Source organism: Mobula birostris, chromosome 25 (assembly GCF_030028105.1).
Source record: "Mobula birostris isolate sMobBir1 chromosome 25, sMobBir1.hap1, whole genome shotgun sequence".
In the NCBI taxonomy this organism is placed as follows: domain Eukaryota; kingdom Metazoa; phylum Chordata; class Chondrichthyes; order Myliobatiformes; family Myliobatidae; genus Mobula; species Mobula birostris.
Window position 1 is genome coordinate 61,390,852 of NC_092394.1, and position 23,153 is coordinate 61,414,004.

The 23,153-nt window shown below is 39.5% G+C and overlaps 1 protein-coding gene across 2 annotated transcripts in view; it reads right to left on the reverse strand.

Annotated features, from left to right (window-relative positions):
- The window catches only part of eif4enif1 (eukaryotic translation initiation factor 4E nuclear import factor 1), a 52,959-nt gene that overhangs the window by 12,993 nt on the left and 16,813 nt on the right, over positions 1-23,153 (reverse strand). Inside the window, exons 3-10 of one of the 2 annotated variants that reach the window (XM_072243729.1) lie at positions 22,627-22,700; positions 20,527-20,660; positions 11,934-12,223; positions 11,081-11,282; positions 7,949-8,112; positions 4,644-4,782; positions 1,627-1,815; positions 802-1,037 (exon numbers count right to left, since the gene is read on the reverse strand). In XM_072243729.1, coding sequence (XP_072099830.1) covers positions 802-1,037; positions 1,627-1,815; positions 4,644-4,782; positions 7,949-8,112; positions 11,081-11,282; positions 11,934-12,223; positions 20,527-20,660; positions 22,627-22,700 — 1,428 coding nt within the window. The remainder of the gene's footprint in view (positions 1-801; positions 1,038-1,626; positions 1,816-4,643; positions 4,783-7,948; positions 8,113-11,080; positions 11,283-11,933; positions 12,224-20,526; positions 20,661-22,626; positions 22,701-23,153) is intronic. The other variant, XM_072243730.1, reaches the window with a different exon arrangement.

Consider the following 23,153-nt stretch of genomic DNA (forward strand, 5'->3'; position numbering starts at 1 on the left):
CAAAAAAATGTCTTTCTACAGATACATTGCTTATAGCAAGACAAGGACACACAAACATACTTCAGCCCACACAGTCCATGCCAACCATCAAACCTTTTTACATCAAATGTAGAATCCCATTTTATTCTTCCCACAATTATATCCACCTCAACACATGGAGCCAATTAACCTATTACTACATCTTTTTTGATACAAGCAAATCAAATTAATACCGGAAATACCAAAATTTCAAGGCCACCTATCCAAATTAGGTCAAATGCACTTTGTTTCAAATGTGCAGAGAACAAGCTTACATAGGCTTAAGATTCAGGAGAAATTCACATCTTCAATGGATACTTTTACATTAAGTCATCCATTTGAGAACAAATTACTTGGAAACCAGAGACTGCAGATGTTGGAATCTGGAGTCTAAATTTCTTGGAAGCAGTTTGTGTTATTTTCCCCAAATGAAATGAGATGAAATTTCCTGTTGTAATATTTGAACATTATACCTCAGTACAAAGGACGTACTTAGTTAACACAATGTTGCTTAACTTACTTAACTCAATGAACTGTACAAAGCCAATGTTAATCAGACCCCATTAGAATGCCATGGTTATGAGACACGCAGGAACTTGGTTTAAAAATGATAACCTCGTCCAATGTCAAAGGCTTGCACTTTTTTGGACAATGAACTTATGCTCCAAATTTGCAAGTGCTTTACTCATTATGCCCATCACCAAGCATGAACTATAAAATAATCAAATGATTACAAAAATATTCATGTTTATGACTTCAATCTGCAGTCAACTTTGTACTTACAGGGGGCTTTGATTGCAAAGGCAAAGTTCCACTTGCCTTCATACTATTAACTAGCTTATTGAAAGCAGTCATATCTGTGTCTTTTTTTTGTATTTGTTTGGGACCAGATGATGCAGTTAGAGTCTGTTCCAGATGTTCCACCATGAATGGTGTGGCAAGCTTCCTCTCGGATTCCACTTTGAGACCCTTCAGTTCTGCTTCCACCTCTTCAACAGACAAAACCACTCCAGTCTGTGCTGCAAAACAGAAGAGATCATACACTATATCGAAACAATCCATTAAACAGTCCAGTTACAAACTGAGCACTTCAGACACACATAGCACCTTCATGATCACTTGTGCATACTTGTCTACATTTCAAATCAACTACATAATTTTTTTAGTGACAAAAGTTTCTTGAAGCTTAGCACCAAGTTCACAGCGAAAACAGAGAAACAGATACAGCTTTGCAGGGCTGTTAAATCCCTGTGGCAGTAATAAATGGTTCCACAATAACCAAAACTGCTGACAGACAAGTAATAATTAAGCTATGTTTTGTATTTTCACAAGTACAAAGAATATTCATATAATCAAAGCAGTGGTGAAGTGGCCAAGAGCAGTTACTTAGCACTATGGTTGGAATCAGCTGGCATGGAAACACTGCCTTTCAGTTCCATGAAAAAACAATTTACTCCAATTCTAATTTTATCTTGCACCCATCTTCACAACTCCACCACTTCCCTGCCTATATATACACACACAGGGTAATTAACCTGGCAATCTTTTAAACCAATTAATACAATTTAAACTTCAACTGTTAAATAATATGCAGAAATAGACACATACAACTCTCCTTTAGTTTCTCCTTGTTGGCAGTAAGACTGGACAGCAGTGGTTTCACATCCACATTTGCTTTTCGCAGTATTTCTAAAATATCAACCTTTTTATTAATCTCCTTGTTATCTTCTCGTGATGGAATGGGAGCAAAGTAGTTTCCAAGCTGTGAAACAGGAGTTGGGATCCTTTGCTCCAGACCTGTACCACCAAAACAAAAACACTTGTTAGACTTCGTTAACACCAAAGTTCTAAATATTACAAGTTGTAGCTTCCCCAATACAACTTGGGACTGCTTTGTCAGATGGAGCCAGACAGCAGATGAGAGCATATGTGCTTTCAGATGAGTATTGATAATTGCAAGGAAACACTGTCTATGAAGTTACTCATAAGCAATCTGAACTTTATAATTATATTTTCTAGATGAACCAGAGGCTGGCACTTGTGATAAATGCATCTCACCATAAGGAAACTCCTTTAATGCGCCTTTGGTCATGTAGTTTGCTGACTGGTGCACAGATACTGTACTACAATGAACTTGAATTCTGTAGTTCTAATGAGGTAATAGAAAAATAGCAACTCAAAACACCAGTTTTGGGATTTGTTAATGAAACACACCACATAAATTAGTGTGTAAAAATCAAAATCCGCAGATGCTGGACATGAAATAAAACCAAAAAAAAAAAAAAAAAAAATGCCAGTGCACTCAGCAAGTCAGGCAGCTCAGAAGAGCCCACTTCAAAAAAAGTTGTCTTTCAGAAACAATAGATAAAATAGGTAGAGTTGATCACTTATGAGAAAGTGTCAAATAATGACCAAAATGGGATTGTTTTCCAAGCCCGTTCAAATGTCAGCAGAATTATTTCCACAAATCTAAAAACAGATGTCAATACAGCATTTACTATCATGTAACCTCAGATGATGTGTTACAAGTCCTAGGCGGCATTTGAAAACATCAACTTTGAACACTACAGAAACTTCCACAGAAAGTTGACTTCATGCACCTTGTTCACAGAACCATTATCAGCTACCTCAGATTCAACCAACCTTAGGTGTGGTGTCAATTATCTATTTTTTGCTTTAAGGTTCGCAATTCACAAAGAAAATTCAATGGGAAAAATGTGGACATCCTGCTTTTCAAAATTTGCAAAACTATACATTCCCCATTTGTTACAATTATGGTTGCTTATTAGACAGCCAAGTCCCTGAACATTACAGAAACAAAATATTCAACCTGATATTCTCTTAAAAACTTTGGGGGGAAAAATTCTTTATCCAGCCACAAACTAGTAAGGATTTCTCTGTGCACTGAACTCAAGTGAGGTTGCTTATGGTAGTTTGTGTGCGCTACTTTAGTTATTAGGCCACATCAGGGCCTGATGTAGCCCAAATGATTTAGATTGATTTTTACCTCTAATATTTCGAGAATACAGGTTTGGCCTCTGAAGCAAAAATTTCAAATAAAGTTTGAAAGTTCCCAAAGTAGCTTAGGAGAATAAAGTTGAATGAAACTGAAAGAAACTAGAAATTACTGATATGAATTGAAGAGATAAATGAGTAAACACTGCTATCATGTCTAGCAATGTCTGGTGTGTTGTTTCAAACATGCCATACACAAAATGTCACAAATTCTTCCCATGAGAATAAAGCAACAATTCTTCAATTCAAATGCTAACATGCAACACACATAAAAGTTGCTGGTGAATTCAGCAGGCCAGGCAGCATCTCTAGGAAGAGGTACAGTTGACGTTTCGGGCCGAGACCCTTTATCAGGAGTCCTGGCCTAAAGATGCTGCCTGGCCTGCTGCGTCAACCAGCAACATTAATGTGTGTTGCTTGAAATTCTAGCATCTGCAGATTTCCTTGTGTTTGCTAACATGCATTTAATTTTTGTGCTTCACTTAAATTTTCCTTTTGAATTAATTGCCTTGAACTAGGGCACACTAGAAGGAATGCCAAATATGTTCAAGCTAGCTCATTTCTCTACCCCACCTCCAGCCCCCAAGAGAAACAATAATGCAACCTATTACAAGGTATACTGAAAGTTCAGTGGAAAACCCATTTTGTATTCTTGAATTCAACCACTGTCATTACATTTCCACACGTAATTTCAGCACTAGGATTTCTTTTCTCATTCCAAATCTGTTCTGGTAAGATCTTCACACATTTTACTAAGATTTGGTAAGATCTTCACACATTTTACTAAGATCTGGTAAGATCTTCACACATTTTACTAAGATCTGGTAAGATCTTCACACATTTTACTAAGATCTGGTAAGATCTTTACACATTTTACTAAGATCTGGTAAGATCTTTACACATTTTACTAAGATCTGGTAAGATCTTTACACATTTTACTAAGATCTGGTAAGATCTTTACACATTTTACTAAGCAGTGCTAAGAAATCAGGTTGACTCAAAGTCATATCTTAATATACCACCATGTTCTGCTACTAGACAAATTTCAATTAATCCTGGAGTGTTTAAACAGAGGTGAAAGATTGGGCAGAAATTGCAATCTGACTATGATATTCAAACAAAACAAGCCACGAGATAATTTTATACAAATGGAGTTTTCATACTTGATCTGAACTTTTATTTCCTCCAAAACTTCAGCTACTGCCCATTTGTTTTAATTGCAAATTCACTAGAGGTGTTTGTCATCTGAATTTGCCAGTAGATTGGTAACTTTCCAATGTCTTTAAACCATTGCATTAAATATACTTCAAGTAATGAGACAAGTTACTTTCACTACTCAGTGTAGGCTACCCAAAAGCTTTACTTAATTTCATTTTGCAATACTAAACATCACAGGCATCTCACCCCAACCCATGCTGAAAGTTGTACTACTTATTCCAACTTTAGATTTATCTTTACAAATCTAAATTACTCAAGAAATGAGATTTTACCACACCTTATGACCCCCAAAGGGGGTGTTATTGGATAATCTGTTATCCAAGAACTAACAACTACATTTGTATTTGAAGATAATGGGAGAAGACTTCAACCATTAGACAAAAGCCATTTACCAGCAAGCTTCTCAAGTTCTTCATGTGGGGTAGACCGTAGGCTACTGGAGCGACTACCTGGTCTACTTAAGTTACTTGAGAACCACTGACTGAACCGGCTGGATGACACTGATCCTTCTCCAAGCACCTCTTCAATCATCTAGTTAAAAGAAAATCAGAATTAATGTCATAATCAAACCAAATGCAATGAGGAAGTGACATAGAAGAATGTTTGAACTTACATCATACAGCCCTTTGGTGCTAAATTTGGAACTTGATTTCCCAACGATAAATAGGACTGCTGAATGTATCGCCACCTTGCAGCTTTGTTGCTTTACAGTATTAATGCAAGAACAATCACCTCTCCCAATAACTGTATTACCATTTAAGTTTAATTACATATTCATTAGTGATGGGCATAACAAATGCATTCAATCTTCATTGACATTCCTAATTGTTACTTTTTTCAAGAATTCAAAGTAAAATATTTGGAGTTTATATACGCAAAAAGATTGGACTGTTCCTGCTTGTCCTATAACACTGGCATAACCATATTCGTGACTTTAATTCTATAGTCCTATGGGTTTAGTCAGCCCAAAGAAACAAATTAGGATTGAGACCAAGCAACTATCCCAAATCAACAACCATAGATCAATTCAAACTTGGAATATTTACACATTTGTAATTTTAATATGCCAAAGAGCCAAAACCAAATTTAACCCTTCTTAAAACCAAGCTTTGATTAATTCATTCAAGGTTTTCACATTTGAACAGCAACAAAAAAATTTCAACTGTTGCATGCAAGTTGAGAAATTGTTCAACTTGCACTTGCAAAATTTGCAGAAGTTTGAAGAAACTTAACATTAAGTGCATCACACATCGAGTGTTATCGTCAAGCTCCACAAAGCAATTGTAAAAAAAAAATCCCAGCTCAAAATATGAAAACGCTGACTAGTATACAATCTAGATTAGTAATGGTTTTACATTGAGTGAATGCAGTCCTCAGCTACACCAATTCAAGGTTCTCCTAAATGAGACCAACCGCCAAAGACCAATCGAAGATTCTGTTCAGAGAGTTCTTTGCAGACATTCCAGAAGTTAAAAATTCACTGAAAAAGTTGAGTCTCATGAAGAAATTACTTTAATGTACATGCATTTTCCAGAAGGTTATTTATGGCTGCTAATCAATTTCTCTTCTTTAGAACACCACGTCCCAAACATTTACTATTCAAGGCTAACCACTCACTCTGGTTCTGTCATAATTTGAATTCTGACTATTATTTGTGCAACTATCAAGTTTATACAGCCATTTATCCTTTTCACTACTATCACCCCTACGCAAGTTCTACATTATTTATCAACCCTAAATCAACCTGCTAAGTTCCTTCAAGACCTTAATTCATTATGCACGAGAAAGCTTAAGTGTACCTTCCTCAACCCCCCAAAAAAAGTTAACACTGGGGGCCCACTCGCCACCCCCCCCCCCCCAATATAATGAATGCACTTGATCCTTGGTCCCAATATTTTCATAACCTAATGCCTGGATGACTACCAATGTCATGCAAAATATCTTGGAACTGAGCAGGTTTTATTCCCATCTCCATTTACATGCTCTGCTCATTAATTGTGAACCTTTCCCAATCCAAGAATGTTGTGCTGTCAATTGATAATTACTTACTGTAGATGAGATAGAAATAAATTACAGATACTAAGCAACTAGATTAATTCAGGAAAAATATGGAACTGAAATTATTAGACAAGCGGGTTTCAGGACAGAATATACACTTTAAATGGTGGAAAGTTAAAGATGAGAAATCCAAACAGAATCTGCAGATGCTAGAAATCCAAGGGGAGACTTGCAGCATGGGCAACTGCCAGTCTTCTATACAACCTTGCCCAGGCCTGCGCCCTGGAGAGTGAAGACTTTCCAGGTGCAGATCCATGGTCTCGCAAGATGCCTTTATTAACTGTTACGTGCAAATACTGAAACAAGCTGATGTGAGAATGGTTAATCCAAAATCTAGGACCTCGCTTTTACATGTGGCCATTTCTTTGCTAGTGTTAGTTTAAGTAGGCAATGAGTTTCTGATTTCATCTGTGCTGCAGACTGCCCATTGATTTCAATAGTTCCAAGATCCACTGGGTGACTCAAGAAACCTATGGGGCAGTAGTAGAGGCTTCATTAGTTGGAAAACCAGCCTCTAAGCTGAGAACTCCCAGAAAACTAATGCTAATTATAAATTATGATTTTAGTATAAAGTATAAAAGTATAAAGTATGATTAATGCTACACTTTAAGCTCCAAATATTAGAAAGTAAATATCCCTTCCATGTCCTGAGTGCTAATGCCTGCAAAAATCCAAAATTTCCACACAAACATGAAAGGCTACAATCATATTTTTAAACAGTATGTGTAGGAGTCCAGCTTCATTAGGTAGCTAGAGGTTCTGAAGGTGCAGCTAGCTGCCCCATGCTGAGGCAGCAATGTAGTCTTTCAAGTGTTAGAAACTTGGCCTCCCAAGTAAAAACCTCATTCAATTAAATGGCAGGTAGCATAGCAGCAAGTTCAGCCATATTCCTTCATAAGTGGTTTAAATTGATGTTGTCTGTCTCCGCAACAGGATTAAGAACATTTTACAAACTGCAGTTTTAGATTTTAAGTGTAGGACTTGTTAGTCACAGGTATTAAAATACATAGATCGTGGTTATACAGCATTAAGTCACTGTCTCAGCCATTTTATCAAGAGCAGAGCAGGAACCACAGGCAAATATCCTCCTGTATCTTTTATGCAAGGGTGTCAAGACAACCCTTTGAAATAATTTCAGTAATCAGAGGACTTTACATTTCCCTTAATACCTCATTTCTTAAACAAAGAGTCTACTTTTAATGCTGCAAACAATTTTTGTAAGGGCTGGAGCACAGCAACAAAATACAGCCCATGAAAAAGAAAGTGCACTCAAACACCAGTTTGAGATCAATTCAAGAATGCCCAAAAGCAAACCAAATACCAGAAATACTTCAGTCAAACAGTATTTGGAAAGAAAAAATTTAAGCTTAGTACTTTTATCAGAACTGCTCCATTCCCACAGAAGCTGTCTGACCCAAAGCTTCTGGCATTTGCTGTATGCTTACATGCAGGTGTTTTGTTTAAAGTTGTTTTTGCTATGAATGCCTGGAGGACTTAGATTAGTGAAAGATTTTATGATGTGCACCACCACAAACCGATGGATCGTTATCTTCCCTTTGGTTCTATAATAATCCAACCAGAGCAATTAGCTATTGGTGGATCATTACATCTTTTCCCAACACCAAATGTGCCAACTAACCGATGCTAGTCCAGGTACACTTTTCTCCATGTTGAAGAACTCATTGAAATCAAAGTCCCCCAGTGAGGGTTCAGGCAGGACTGCTTCCTGGGGAACTTCCTGGTCAGCTTCTGATGCAGAAACAATAGGTATCTCTGCTTGGGCAGCACCATTGCATTCTACACCTAGAAAACAATCAACAAGCTTTCAAAAATATTAAGCAATCCATATATTGGCAGAAACCAAATTAAATTCAGCTATTGCAGTGCTCATATTCAACAATGTGGAATAAAGTTATAGATTTCTTATACCTTCATATTTTTGCCATAACGTGTTTAACCTCGAATGTTATAGCTGCTGCCTCAATAAATTGCAACATGTGGCAAATCAGTGGAATGGTAGAGAATGGGCCTAAATATTACTGCAGCAAGTCAAATGTTCAAATAGCTAAATAAATTTAGGTTTAATGATCCATGTCTAGTCTTAATAGTCACCATCTTATTTACAAATTTAATCTTTTATCCCTAACCCATAATGGAGCCCAAAATAATCCGCTTTCTTAAAGTGCAAATAGCTTCTAATATGGATGCAGAGCGCAGCCATTTGTCCCATTATTCCTGCTTTTGTAAAGCCATCTAAAATTTGTCCTACTCATTACCAAGGTGCTTTGAGCCTTTTCATCATGTACATAGATATCAATTTGCTTTTTGAGTCACAGAAAACTATAGCACAGAAACAGGTCCTTCAAGCCCATCTAGTCCATGCCAAGCCACTTAAACTGCCTAGTCCCATCAACCCGCACCAGGACCATAGACCTTCATACCCCTTCCATCCACATACCGACCCAAGTGCTGAAATCAAAATTGCCATCCACCACTAGCGCTGGCAGCTTATCCCACACTCACCACCGAATGAAGATACCCCTCATGTTCCCCTTAAACATTTCACCTTTCACCCTATTTTAAATGATACCCCTCAATTTTGTATACCTCTCAAATCTCCCCTCAATCTTCTACCTTAAGGAATACAGTCCCAACCTACTCAATCTGTCCTTATAACTCCAGTCCCAGCAACATCTTTGAAAAAGTACAGAGAAAATTTGCGATCTCATTTATATCTTTCTGTCGGCAAGTGATCAAAACTGCATACAGTACTCCAAATTAGGCCTCACCAATGTCTTAAACTTCAACTTGACATCCCAACTCCTGTACTCAATACCTAGGGTCATAAAACTTCATAGCCCAATCTACATGTGACACTACTTTCAATGAATTCTGGACCTGTATTCACAGATCCCTTTGTTCTACCGCACTCCTCAGTGCCCTGTCATTCACTGTGCAAGACCTACCCTGGTTTGTCCTCTCAAAGTCCAACCTCACACTTTTCTGCAATAAACTCAATGTCATTTTCCAGTCAGAGAGGTAACCCATCTGCTACCTCTCTCTTCTCTCACAAAGCCAATGTCTGATCCAATTTACTACCACGTCTGGAATGCCAAGTAACTGAATGTTCTTGAACAACCCCCCTTGTGGGACCTTGTCAAATGCCTTGCTGAAGTTCATGTAGACAACATCCACTGCCTTGCCTTCAGTTTTCCCGCTAATATCCTCAGAAAACTAAGATTGGTCAGACACGACCTACCATGCACAAAGCCATGCTAACTATCTCTAATCAATCCTTGTCTATCCAGTATCTTAGAAGCACTCACAACATGCTGGAGGAACTCAGCAGGTCGGGCAGCATCCGTAGAAACGATCAGTCAACGTTTCGGGCCGGAACCCTTCATCAGGACTGAAGAGGGAAGGGGCAGAGGCCCTATAAAGAAGGTGGGGGGGGGGGGGGGGGGAAGGGAGGGTGGGAAGGAGAAGGCTGGTAGGTTCCAGGTGAAAAACTAGTAAGGGGAAAGATAAAGGGGTGGGGGAGGGGAAGCAGGAAAGGTGAAGGAATAGGGGCAAGCACAATGGGTAGTAGGAGGAGGTGGAACCATGAGGGAGGTAGTAGGCAGCTGGGGGAGGGGGTAGAGTGAAATATGTATGGGGAAGGGAGGGGGAGGGAATTAATAGAAGTAGGAGAACTCAATGTTCATACCAAGGGGCTAGAGACCACCTAGACAGTATATGAGGTGTTGCTCCTCCAATCTGAGTTTGACCTCATCATGGCAGTAGAGGAGGCCATGTATGGACATATCTGAATGGGAATGTGAAGCAGAGTTGAAGCGGGTGGCTACTGGGAGATGCTGTCTGTTGTGGCCGGTGGAGCGGAGGTGCTTGACGAAGCGGTCCCCCAATCTGCGTCAGGTTTCACCAATGTAGAGGAGGCCGCACCGGGAGCACCGGATGCAATAGATGATGGGGTCATCTACTGCATCTGGTGCTACCTCTGCCCCGTCCACCACAACAGACAGGATCTCCCGGTTGCCACCCACAAAACTACAGTATTCCATATGTAGTCTTAACAATGGCACACAAACTGAAATCTAACTTTCATGCATCACCCTTCCACTAATTCCCTCTCCAAAAATAAAAGCTCAGAAATAAACAGTCTTTAATAACTTGAAGTTGGTATATTGTGCCCTAGGACACCCAGCACTTCATTTCCACACACTTAAATGACCAATTTCACATTTTCATGACATTCTACAACTTTGATCACTCAGTTCCATTAGAATCTTAACACAACCCCATGTTCTTGAAGTGTTCCTAGCTCCGTGGTGTGAACAAATTTAAACAATTAGTCCTTCAGTTCCTTTGCTCCAGCTTCTATCTCACTGTTGGAAGATCATTGAATAGTTCCCTAGCACAATAACGTGGCCTCTACTACTGTATCAGCACTGCACTCCAACACTATTCTGCATTTATAATTTTACCTTTTATTACCTCAATGCAGTGCTATAATGAATTTATCTACATGAACAGTATGCAAGTTTTTCACTGTACCTCAGTGAATGAAGCAATGTCAATTTACCAAGAACTGTAAATTGAGAAAAAAGCCAATGAAATCTCTTAAACTTTAGGCCATCAAATCAGTCTACATACTTGAAAAATTTGAGCAGGGACATTTCTATAACGCCACAAAAATCAAAATAGGGAATTATGTGTTTAACATGTGCTGTTTGCTATACAACTATTTTCACTGGAAGGATGAAAATATTACCTTCTTTAAGGGTTTCTGATCGCTTTCTCCACCTCTTTGCCCGCCTTGGATCCTCCAATAACACTTTATCATCAAAACCCGTCAGCTCTATTGTTTCTGACTGACTAGTAGGGCCAGCAGAAAACCATTCAGGCTCCTCTTCCGTATAGGAATCACATCGTCTCCGCTCACCAAAAACACGTTTGCCATCACCAAACTCTCTCTGCAAAAATGAAAAGCACTACGTCTAAGATTCAGCCAGTTTCCCAGCCATATCATGCACTTGGCAGATGAAGCCTCGCATGTTTAGATCACATTTCAAGATTTAAGACTTGATACATTACATTGGAAAAGTTGCTTCCAATTTAGGGCACAATTAATTCTCTTCCTTATTAAGGGGGGTATTAAGATCTTAATTGCTTGACAAGTCATTATTAGTCATAAAATGCTATCATATGGTTGCTAATAGAATATCATGCAATGTCATCAAGCCTATTAGTTTCACAGGTACCCCAAAACACTAATGTTGTCAAGTACTGTTATCAACTAGCGATAAGGGCAAAGATCAATGCAAGTACCTTTCCAGATAATAAACACTAATCAAGTTAACTCCTAGTGACTTCATAAGTTAGTTCCTCCATAGTTTTTCCAACTCTAAACAAGAACTGCCACTGCCCCCCCCCCCCCCCCACACACTAACTAGTGGATCACATCCTAAATTCTAACCCAGTGGCCACCTGTCCCTCCAAACTACACTGTGGGACTGGATTTTGGGATAATGGGTCCCAATGGCCAAGTCATACATCTCTGGTGGTTAATTTTCCCTCAATCGTGTAGTCACAATTACAAAGAGAGAGTCTGAAGCAAATCTGACCCTAAAGCGCTTTTCCTTGTAGTCTCGCTCCCTTCCTTCTCTAGCATCTCTGTCACGCAGGTCTTTGTCTCTGCCATCCCGATCAAAGGTTCTTGATGTTATTATACGTCCACTTCCAATTCTCCGCTGGCAACCCAACCCGCGGATATTTTCATTCTCTTTATTTTCCAATGGGCTTCCAGATCGTCGACTATTGGAGGTATTGGTCACATGACAGCCACCACCAAAGCTTCGGCGCTGAGGACTGAGTACAACATCAAGATCTTCTTCCTTTATTCTCTCTCGTGGATCTAGAGCAAGTATAGACATTTGATCAATGTACTTTCACGGTCAAAAATAGATATTAAAGTGCACCTTCTGACTCAAATTCAATACCAGATTCTGCTTTCCCAGATCACCCATATTGCATGTCATAAAGAACAGATATGAGCCTACTTAGTTAAAAGCTGAAGGCCATTTAATGCCCCACCTTCCACTCAGTGAGAAACAAAATCAGAACTAATATCTCTAACTTAATACTACCACATCTATTAAGAACAAATTTGTATTTTTATATGCCACTTATATGTCAGCCATTTGGCCCTTAGAGCCTGTCCTGGCATTTAATACACGCTGGCTGATTGACTTTCTTTTGATGCCCATGTCTAGAAATCCACCATCTTCAAATATATTCAATGCCTTAGCTGCCAGAACCTTGGTAGTAGTTCTGAGTGAACAGCAATCTCAGCCTAAACCATTCTGAAATGACAATCCCTTAATAGAGATCCTCTCCCATTCAGAAGGTAACCTGCTCCTTGCATCTAACTTGCCAAGTTTCGCCGGAATTTACTAAGTTTTAATGAGATCACCTCATCCTTTAAAGAATTCATGCCTTGGTGGATCCCCAATACAATCCTGTCATCAAGAATGAGCATAGGATATAATATGATTTGGTTACCCAGATAGAGACCAAAGTTGCCTAATCTTGTATACTATTACATTAGATTCAACTTTATTGTCATTGTGCCGAGTACAGATACAAAGCCAATGAAATGCATTTACCATCTGACCAGAAATACAAAGAATAGTGTTATTTACAAAATAACTGCAAATAAAAGTGCTACAGCACACAAATATAAAAGTACTGAGACAGTACCATACGGATGCAATACTGCTTAGCGCTGTGATGAAAGGTTCAGCAGGGTCACAGCCTCAGGGAAGAAGCTCTTCCTGTGCCTGCTGGTGTGGAAGCGGAGGCTCCTGTAGCGCCTACCGGATGGGAGGAGAGTAAGGAGTCCATGGTTAAGGTGAGATGCATCCCTAATAATGCTTTCTGCCCTGCTTAGGCAGCGTTTATGGCAGATGTTCTCAATGGTGGGCAATTGGATGCCGATAATCTGCTGGGCATCCTTGGTTCTGCACTGAAAACCTCAAAATAAAAGAGTTAATGAAAGATTCTAGTTAACTGCTTGCAGACTTCACATTTGCTTTCAGTAACTCATGTAAAGGACAATGAGATCCATTTTTAATTAGTCCCCTACTCAATAATATTCAGCCTTGGCTTTTCCCTAACAAAGTTAACAACTTCACTTATCCATTGTCAAGCACGTATCATCTATCTGTCCACTCATTCAAACTCTTCAACAGTGCATCCTCACAAGCCCACCCTAATTCATGCCACTTGTGTATGGTTCACTCCTAAATGATGTCAAAGTTGGGGCTGCAGCACTATCTGCCACCCTGACATTCCTCATCTTGCCTATCAATTTTCCATCAATGCCAGTATAACCCAAACTCCAAATCTAATACTGTACACCAACTCATTACATGAAAAACAAGAAACAAATGGTTTGATCAAAGAGTGGATGAAGAGGGATATGTTTATCTTTAACAAGCACAAAATGATATAGAAAATGGGATGTAACACACATAAAAGTCGCTGGTGAACGCAGCAGGCCAGGCAGCATCTCTAGGAAGAGGTACAGTCGACGTTTCAGGCCGAGACCCTTCGTCAGTCCAGCATGTCCAGCATCTGCAGAATTTCTCATGTTTACGTTAGAAAATGGCTGGATAGCCATGGTTCATCATTAACCCCTCAACTAAATTTGGTTTACTGGCCCTTTTCACAGGATCAAGTACATTAGCCTGGACTGGGGGAAAAAACATTTCTTTCCATGAAGATGAAAAAAAAACAGAAAGTTGTATTCCAGTGTCAGTAATTTAATTAACAGAAAATGCTCCAAATAACAGATTAAGCAGCATTGGCAAGAGGGAAACTTAAATGTTTCACGCTAACAATCATTCAGATGAGAATTGAATCATGCAGAAAGATTAACTGTTATCTCCTGCTATATCTGAAGAGCAGTTGGGTATAGAAAAGGCTGAGCCTGGCTGACAGCCAATCACAAGTTCAAACACTTGAAAGCCCCATCCTAGAGTTGTGAACAGTCAGCATCACAAAACAGGTAGTCAACAACCACTGGGTGAAGTCTAGACCTCCAACTATCACTGCCAATGACAGATTACTCAACACTAGCCTACAGAAAGTTAGGTCTAGCTTTGCCACAAGTGATTGACAAGGTCATATTTTAACTGAAAATTAACGTTCAAAGGTTGGCTGGAGTGATTGGAGGCAGAGGGTAGTTTTGATGTCTGGAAGTCTTTAACCAATGGTAGGGATCAGTATAGAGATGATTTGACAAAAAAGGTACAGTGTTTGATTTGCAAGTCTGTCAATGATATGAAAATTGAGAGCAAGGTTAAGAAAAACACAGATGAACTGGAAAATTGGGCACAGAAGTGGCAAAAATAAATTTAATATGTCCTTTGTCTGGACTTATGTCCCAACAGAATTTGACTTCAGAGTTATGATGGGCACCTTGGAAGTGTTGGTGTACAGAGATCAAGTGGTACTAGCCCAAAGTTCCCTGAAAGTGGATAAGGTAATGACAATGCCATTCACTATGCCTGCCTTCACTGGCAGAGACCTTGAGAATAGGAGTTGGAACATCATATTGCAGCTGTAAAATATATAGATTTGACTGTTTCTACAGAGTTGTGCCGTTCTGGTTGCCACACTACAGGAACGAAGTAGTACCAATGCACTACAGAAGTTCACCAAGATGTTGCCTGGAAATGGAGTAATTACAAGGAGACTGGACAAGGTGGGCTTAAGATTCACTTAAAAATAGGAGCGGTTAAGGGATGACTTTACAGCAATAAAATATGGGATATTGAAAGGGTAAAAGCTCTGGAGGTGAAAAGTCTGACTTGAAGGCTAAAGGCAGAAGAGAGAAACCCAGAGGGAATTCAGGTGGAGGTGGTTGTATGGAACAAGCTGCAAGAGGTGGCAGTAGAGACATGCAATTACTATTTTTTAAAAAGGGCGTTTGGATAGGAAACGGCAAGATATAATGGTCTGAAGCAAGCAAATGAAATTTGCATTGTCACATAACAGATGAGGCAAGTTGAAGAGCTCAAAACATCTTGTCAACGGGACAATAATTAAACCTTCCCTTATACACTTAGACCTAAATGACTTGCGGCATCCCATACCACTAAAAGCAACTCCACTGAATCCCTGAGACCCACCAGCTGGAAAAATAATCTAATCTGCTCTTATTCATTAAAATCTAGCTGAGGGCCAAATATTACTCAAATTAAAGAGTCCACTTGACTCCTAATCATCATTCTGTGCTATGTCACACACCTAATACAGTTACTATTAGAAAATGGACAAAAGACTATAAAAACCTCAAAAATCCAAACTGGATCAGAAATAAAGTCTTCCATCGATCTGAAGGTCCACCAAAGATAACATTTTATGAAATTAAAACAAGGCGTGAACTTACTGAAGATGCAAGTCTGCTTTAAAGACTAAAGTTCTTCCCAAATAGCTAAAAAAGGAAGAATTAAGCAATTTTGGAAACCCAAGGAGGCAAATTAATTCCAGCAAACTTAACATTTCTTTCAGAACCAAATCAAGTTTTAAGCATCCCATTGTTAGCAGGATGGAGAAAACACTCAAAAGAAAACACTGTCCTTGGGTCAGAGAGAATCTACCAGAGTGTAAACCAAGGTTAACACTCAAGTCAGGTTTATTTCAGTGGTTCAGAAACTGACCTTACAAGCAAAAAGAAGAAACCTCTTTTTTTAAAAAAACAAAATATTAATTACAATGTATTACCCACATGAACATTTAAGAACCTGGTGGCATGGTGCGAAGACAATAAACTATCCCTCAACATCAGCAAGACAAAGGAATTGGTTGTCGACTTCAGAAGAGGTAGCGGACTGCACAATCCAATTTACATCAGTGGTACGCAAGTGGAACAGGTCAAAAGCTTCAAGTTCCTTGGGGTCAATATCATAAATGACCTGACTTGGTCCAACCAAGCAGAGTCCACTGCCAAGAAGGCCCACCAGCGCCTTTACTTCCTGAGAAAACTAAAGAAATTTGGCCTGTCCCCTAAAACCCTCACTAATTTTTATAGATGCACCGTAGAAAGCATTCTTCTAGGGTGCATCACACCCTGGTATGGAAGTTGTCCTGTCCAAGACTGGAAGAAGCTGCAGAAGATCGTGAACATGGGCGAAGCACATCATACAAACCAATCTTCCGTCCTTGGACTCACTTTACACCGCACGCTGTCGGAACAATGCTGCCAGGATAATCAAGGACACGACCCACCCAGCCAACACACTTTTTGTTCCTCTTCCCTCCAGGATAAGGCTCAGGAGCTTGAAGACTCGTACAGCCAGATTTAGGAACAGCTTCTTTCCAAATGGGATAAGACTGCTGAATGGATCCTGACCCAGATCTGGGCCGTACCCTCCAAATATCTGGACCTGCATCTCGGTTTTTTTGCACTACCTTACTTTCCATTTTTCTATTTTCTATTTATGATTTATAATTTAAATTTTTAATATTTACTATCAATTTGTAATCCAGGGAGCAGGAAGTGCAGAATCAAATATCGCTATGATGATTTACATTCTAGTATCAATTGTTTGGCAACAATAAAGTATAAAGTATTTCCAACAACCTTTTGCTTTTCTTACAAAGGACTGAGGTTTAATCTGTGTAATACTCTGGTTCCGTCGGCTGCATTAGTCTGGAGAAGACACCCGCCGGCCCCGCCAAACATGGGAGATTGAAGTGCAAGTCCCCCCAATTCTCCCTGTATGTGCGGATGCTGCGTGCTTTATTACTGCTACAAGTCCCATTGAGTAACAGACAGCACACTGCATACAATTAAAAGATTTAGCTATAATTCTTAATTTGACTGAAGGATTAGTAAAGCAAAAAAAGGGCCCATTTTGAATAAAACAGTCCAACAAGCACAAGTTGAATTCTTTCTCTCTCATGCGCGCTCTCTCTCCTTTTTCTCTCTCTATCCCTCTGACTATACCCCTTGCCCATCCTCTGGGTCCCCCCCTGCTTTTCTTTCTCCCTGGGCTTCCTGTCCCATGATCCTCTCATATCCCTTTTGCCAATCACCTGTCCAGCTCTTAGCTCCATCCCTCCCCCCTCCTGTCTTCTCCTATCATTTTGGATCTCCCCCTCTCCCTTTCAAATCTCTTACTAGCTCTTCCTTCAGTTAGTCCTGATGAAGGGTCTCGGCCCGAAACATCAACTGTACCTCTTCCTAGAGATGCTGCCTGGCCTGCTGCGTTCACCAGCAACTTTGTGTGTTGCACAAGTTGAAGCTCAGTTTCCCCTTTGAATCCCGGCCCCACTCCAGGTTGACTTAAGGCAGAGATAGATAGGTTCTTGATTAGCCAGGGCATCAAAGAGTATAGGGTGAAGACAGGGGAGTGAGGATGACTGGAAGAATTGGATCAGCCCATGATTGAATGACAGAGCAGACTTGATCGGCCAAATGGCCTACTTCTGATCCTATATCTTATGGTCTTATGGACTCCTCCAACCTCTTCTCCCCTCTCAAAAGCCCAAGCCCAACCCTAGTCCCTCACCAGAGAAACCTCCCCTAAATTCGCTCATCCTGATTGGGTGGCACACATTTCTCCTATCTCTCATCTTCAACAGTAACCCAAACAAGCAGATTACATAGAACAGAAAAGCATAACATCTGTATGAGCAGTCTAATGTGCCTGAAGATGTGTTCCATCTTAAATACCCTTAATAGCTCAGAAGTGGTGAACTAATCTGCCTTTACTGAAGACACTCCCAAGTCTAGGAAAAAAAGTCCACATTTTCAAGAGTCTTCTGCAAATCTACTGTCAGAAGTGAAATATTGTGCAGCAAAGCAAGGTTGGTAGAGGCTCTTTAGCTTTGTGAATTTATGAAGGCAAAACCCATCCAGACATGCTTCAGTCAAAGCAACACAAAAATGCTGGAAGAACTCAGCAGGCTAGGCAGCACCTATGGACACCAGTCTTCACAGGCAAAAAAAGTTGTTGTTGGCACACTATGGCTTTTTATGGCTTGCAATGAACAAGATGGAGACATTTCTGTGGACAACAGATTTGAAGAGTGTTCTCTACTCTTCCAATGTTGGAATTAAAGGTTGGTGCTGCTCCCTTTCATTTGAGTTATCTTGTGAAGATTATGTGCCTCCAAGTTCCTTCCACACAGGATTCAGGAAGGAACAGCCCAGGTAAAACTCTAGCAATGGTTTTCCCTATGGCAGTAAGCAGGGAGACCCACTCAGAGTTGGACTGGTCTCCTTTCTTGATAAGTATTATATATGCAGAACAAGGTCCTCTGCAATATGCTTTTCTTCATTGAGATGGAGTTAAGTTAGCGCTTCTGCTGACAAACAATATTTTATCAATTCCCAGCCTGCAGGAGCCAGAGTCCACAGCTTAGGAGCTACCCCAAGGTCTGTCAAAATTCGATCCAGGAATTAAGTCCTGGTTTCTTTCAGAAAAACAAAGTTTATCAAGTCTGACTAAAATAAAAGGAACTAACTGCAAACACAAAGCATTCCTAAAATGAAAAGGAAGAACTTTCAAGTTGAAAAGACACAGTAACCTGCTTAAAACAGGGCCCAGAGAAAAATGGAGAATGGAGAGTACAGGTTAGTAACTTTCCCATAGCCATATGTACAGGTACTTCAGAATAAAATCTAATGATCACAACACCCAAAGACCCAGGCCACTGAGAATCAAAAACAGAGGTAATCAACACCTACTCGATGTAACACTTCAACTGTGAGCACCTTCAATGAGGCAGCCCTTCATTTTATTCCCTATCTGAGCCAGTCTTGCTGTCGCTCTTGTTAAGAGCACAAAATGCCTGCTAAAAAGTTACAAGGAAGATTGGCTGCTGAGTTCTAAAGGATATTTTAATAGTTACATTTGAAAAATAATGTTATACATTCATCTAAATTAAAAACTAAAGTTTCAATGCCAATGCCAAGTAAAATACTTGTGATGAATCTATGAAAGAAATTTATAACCTCAGACTGAGTTACCTGTCAAAATTACTGTAGATTTTAAAATCAAAGATGAATCCACCTAAGAAAAGGAGCTTGTGGCTAGAACCGGCAGATTAATTAGGCCCTTCAAATATTTCCCATGTGTTTGACATCAATGTTCCCTCCAATTTGTAATGACCAGTGTGCACAAAGATCTTGCGCTGTGTAATTTATTGCCCAGTGACAAGTGCATACTGATTTTTATATTTCGGTATTCATTTTAACAGCTGGAAAACCACCACAACTTTGATCTCCTCTTGATTGTTTTTACTCTTATTCATCTGCAGGCCTGTCAAGGATTTTCTTGCCAGATTGCACAGCATGTGATTTGTCTGCCAAATATTGCTTTAAAAAGTTTCTAACTATCACTCCAGTTGTTTCCACATGAATTCTCCAGCAATTTTTGCATCGTGACAATACACTCATAATACCAATTTGTGTTGTACATAAATATTTCTCGTAGCTGCACATTCCTAACCTCATGAGCTTTTGATGTTGCAGTTTCTGTTTTATTAATCCATTCTACTTTAAATGAATTAGCAGTTCTTTTGTGCTTCATGCCCTTGGCCTCTTTGGAATTCAACTTAGTGCATCAACAATTCATTCAATAAAACTCAGTATAAAAAACAAGCCAATTTTAAAATCTGCAGACAAATCATTGCAAGCTCCACACTATCAACACTATCTGCATCAGAAACCGGAAAAGGAAATGTGATTGTGAAATATACCAACAAGGTAGAGGGTGACCAGCTTTTGCGCACAGTTTAAATTCCTTTGTGCATTAGTAGCAAAAGATGTGTGTGCGTGTGCACACCTCAGAGGGAACATTGCCCGCCATACCATTTTTATTAAATCAATCACCTTCTTAAAAACTTGCATGCCAAGATCTGTGCTTTCCAGGTTCACTCACCTCAGTCTGATATGTGAAGTGGGACATTAGCTACAATATTACCATCTGAGTTGGGAACCAGAGTCTGATCACAAGATAAAAATAATCACCAAAAAAATACAACTTTGCACTGTACATCCCATATAATCTTGATCCTTAATTGATTCTCAATTCATTATTTAGCCAGCCAAACACTATACTCAAGATGGAGTTGATTCAATAGAAACAAGCTGGAAAATAAACTGACAAATAAAATTGACTTATTGTTTTCCACAAGAATCACCTGCAATTCTTCGCTTGAGAACTGCTCTCTCCAAATCTGAAGCACAGTCCTTCTTAGTTCCATCCAGTGGCGAATTTCTGCCAGAATTGGGATACAAGGATGCATGCCACTTTTCAGGATCCCAGATGCCTTCACTAGAGAAATACCAATTAAAAAGTTACTCAGTACATTGAAAAAAAGACTGAAGATAGCTTGATTATGTAATATGCTGAATTAAAACAAGTGCTTTTTCATTTTAATTCACTGGTAACCTGAAACTGCAAGACCCTCAAAAAAAAAAAAAATACTTGTGTTTTGAACAGCAACAGTTCCAGATCATTGCACAAAATGAGAAGCCCTCACCATATCCACCCAGTCAATATCCCTCAAGATCTTATCTCAATCAAATATGCACTTAGTCTGAACTCCAAAAAATGAGAAATAGTTGCAAGGTAATAAGCAACACACAAAGTTGCTGGTGAACGCAGCAGGCCAGGCAGCATCTCTAGGACGAGGTACAGTCGACATTTCAGGCCAAGACCCTTCGTTCCTGTTGTTTGCAAGGTAATAATCTCATTTCAAGAAATGTTGCAGAAGATCTTCTCCAAACTACTAAAATATTAACTTTCCTACTTCAGACACAGTCCACTGGACTTGGTCTCAGTAATTCCCAAAAGTGAACCACAATTACTACCCTATAGAGCTCCCCTCTTAATAAAAGTGCCGTTATTAATGTCCCTTCTACCTTCATGCTAACTTTTTTTTGCACTAGGACAGAGATCCCTCTGCATCTCCAGTTACATAAATTAATGCCATTTAGATACTGTCTTTTTTGTCAAAATGGACAATTTTTACATTTCCCACATTAGTTTCTCACTAATCCAAGTTTATAAATTGGTTATTTGAGACAACAAGACAAAGGAGCAGAAGTCAGCCATTCAGCCCATCGAGTCTACTCCACCGTTTTATCATGAGCTGATCCATTCTCCCATTTAGTCCCACTCCCCCACCTTCTCACCATAACCTTTGATGCCCTGGCTACTCAGATACCTATCAACCTCTGCCTTAAATACACCCAATGACTTGGCCTCCACTGCCACCCGTGGCAACAAATTCCATAGGTTCACCACCCTCTGACTAAGAAAATTTCTTTGCATTTCTGTTCTGAATGGGAGCCCTTCAATCCTTAAGTCATGCCCTCTCGTATTAGACTCCCCCATCATGGGAAACAACTTTGCCACATCCACTCTGTCCATGCCTTTCAACAATTTGCCCACACATTGTTTTCATAGCTGTTTTGCTATCATCTTTCTATAGTTTGTCTGTGAACCTGATGTGTTCCCTGGTTTTTCAAAAAAGTGTTCAGTTTAGATTTCATTTTAACAATGCAACATCTTCATTTGGAGGCTTTGAAAAAAGTTATAATCAACTATTGTTTTGGGGATAGGTACATTTATGTACCTCTTGCTGCCAAGCTTCAAATGTTTGCTCTAGTTTTGACATCCCAACATCCATGCTTAGAACGTAGAACAGTTCAGCCCACCTTGTCTTCAACTATCGTAACCAACTAATCCCATCTACCTGATAATCTTTTATTCCCTGCCTGTTTATGTTTGTCTAAATGCCTCAAACATTGCAACCTAGCAGTAGCTTGCAGGTACATATCAGTGTCTTTTAAACACTAAATCAGGTGCAATTAAATCTTCCTCTGGCAGCTTATTTCAAATACCGATTACCTTCTAAGACTAGTTACCCCCTCAAGCCCTCTTAATTTCCTCCCCCCCACCCCCAACTTCTCAACTTAACTTATGCCTTCTAACTTTAGACTTCCTACTCCAGGAAAAACACTGATCAGCTACCTACTTGGCTTAATCTTTATATACTGTGATGTTTCCCTGCAACCCCCTATGCTGTTGGGAAAGAAAAACCATGTCTCACTAATCTCTTAAAAGTTTCTCCCTCATTCAACTTGTGCTCACCTTAAGCATTTCCACCTCGGAAAATACTATTTAAGCCACTTATGCTTCCATGTTATATCAGTACGCTTCTGCAGAAAGTGAACTTCTTTTCACTGTAAAGTTTAAACAATCTCATTGCAATCAAAAAGTACACACTCTTTACCTGTCATATTTTTCCAAAAGACATGCTGGCCTTTGTTTCGCATATGGGTACTCTTTGATTTCAAGTAGCTTTTCCTGAACAAAAATGGAAAACAATTAAAATCTTATGTTTTAGACACAATGGCAAACAGATCTGTTAAATCTCTTTAATGTACCTCTACAGAAGTGATACCAAACTAGCTCCACATTACTCAGCATTACAAAAAGCCATATACTGCTTGGTTATCAAGCTGCCTGTCTTTTTTGGGGAAAGAGAAGTCTATGACAATAATATCTTTGTAATAACCCTGACCAAGACCTCACTGGCAAGGCCTAAATTTATTACCATTTCTCCATGTTGACACATAATTACTTTCAGTAACTCGCTACCTTCAGGTAAAGGATACTTGTGCAGTTGGGTTGGGAGTTCCAGGATTTAAAGGAAAGGTAATGACAGACATTGCCAAGAATAATGGAGTAATAAGATGCTGGGATTTCTATGCATCTGCTGCTCATATAACATTTTCTAGCACTGTAGGGAGCAAGGCA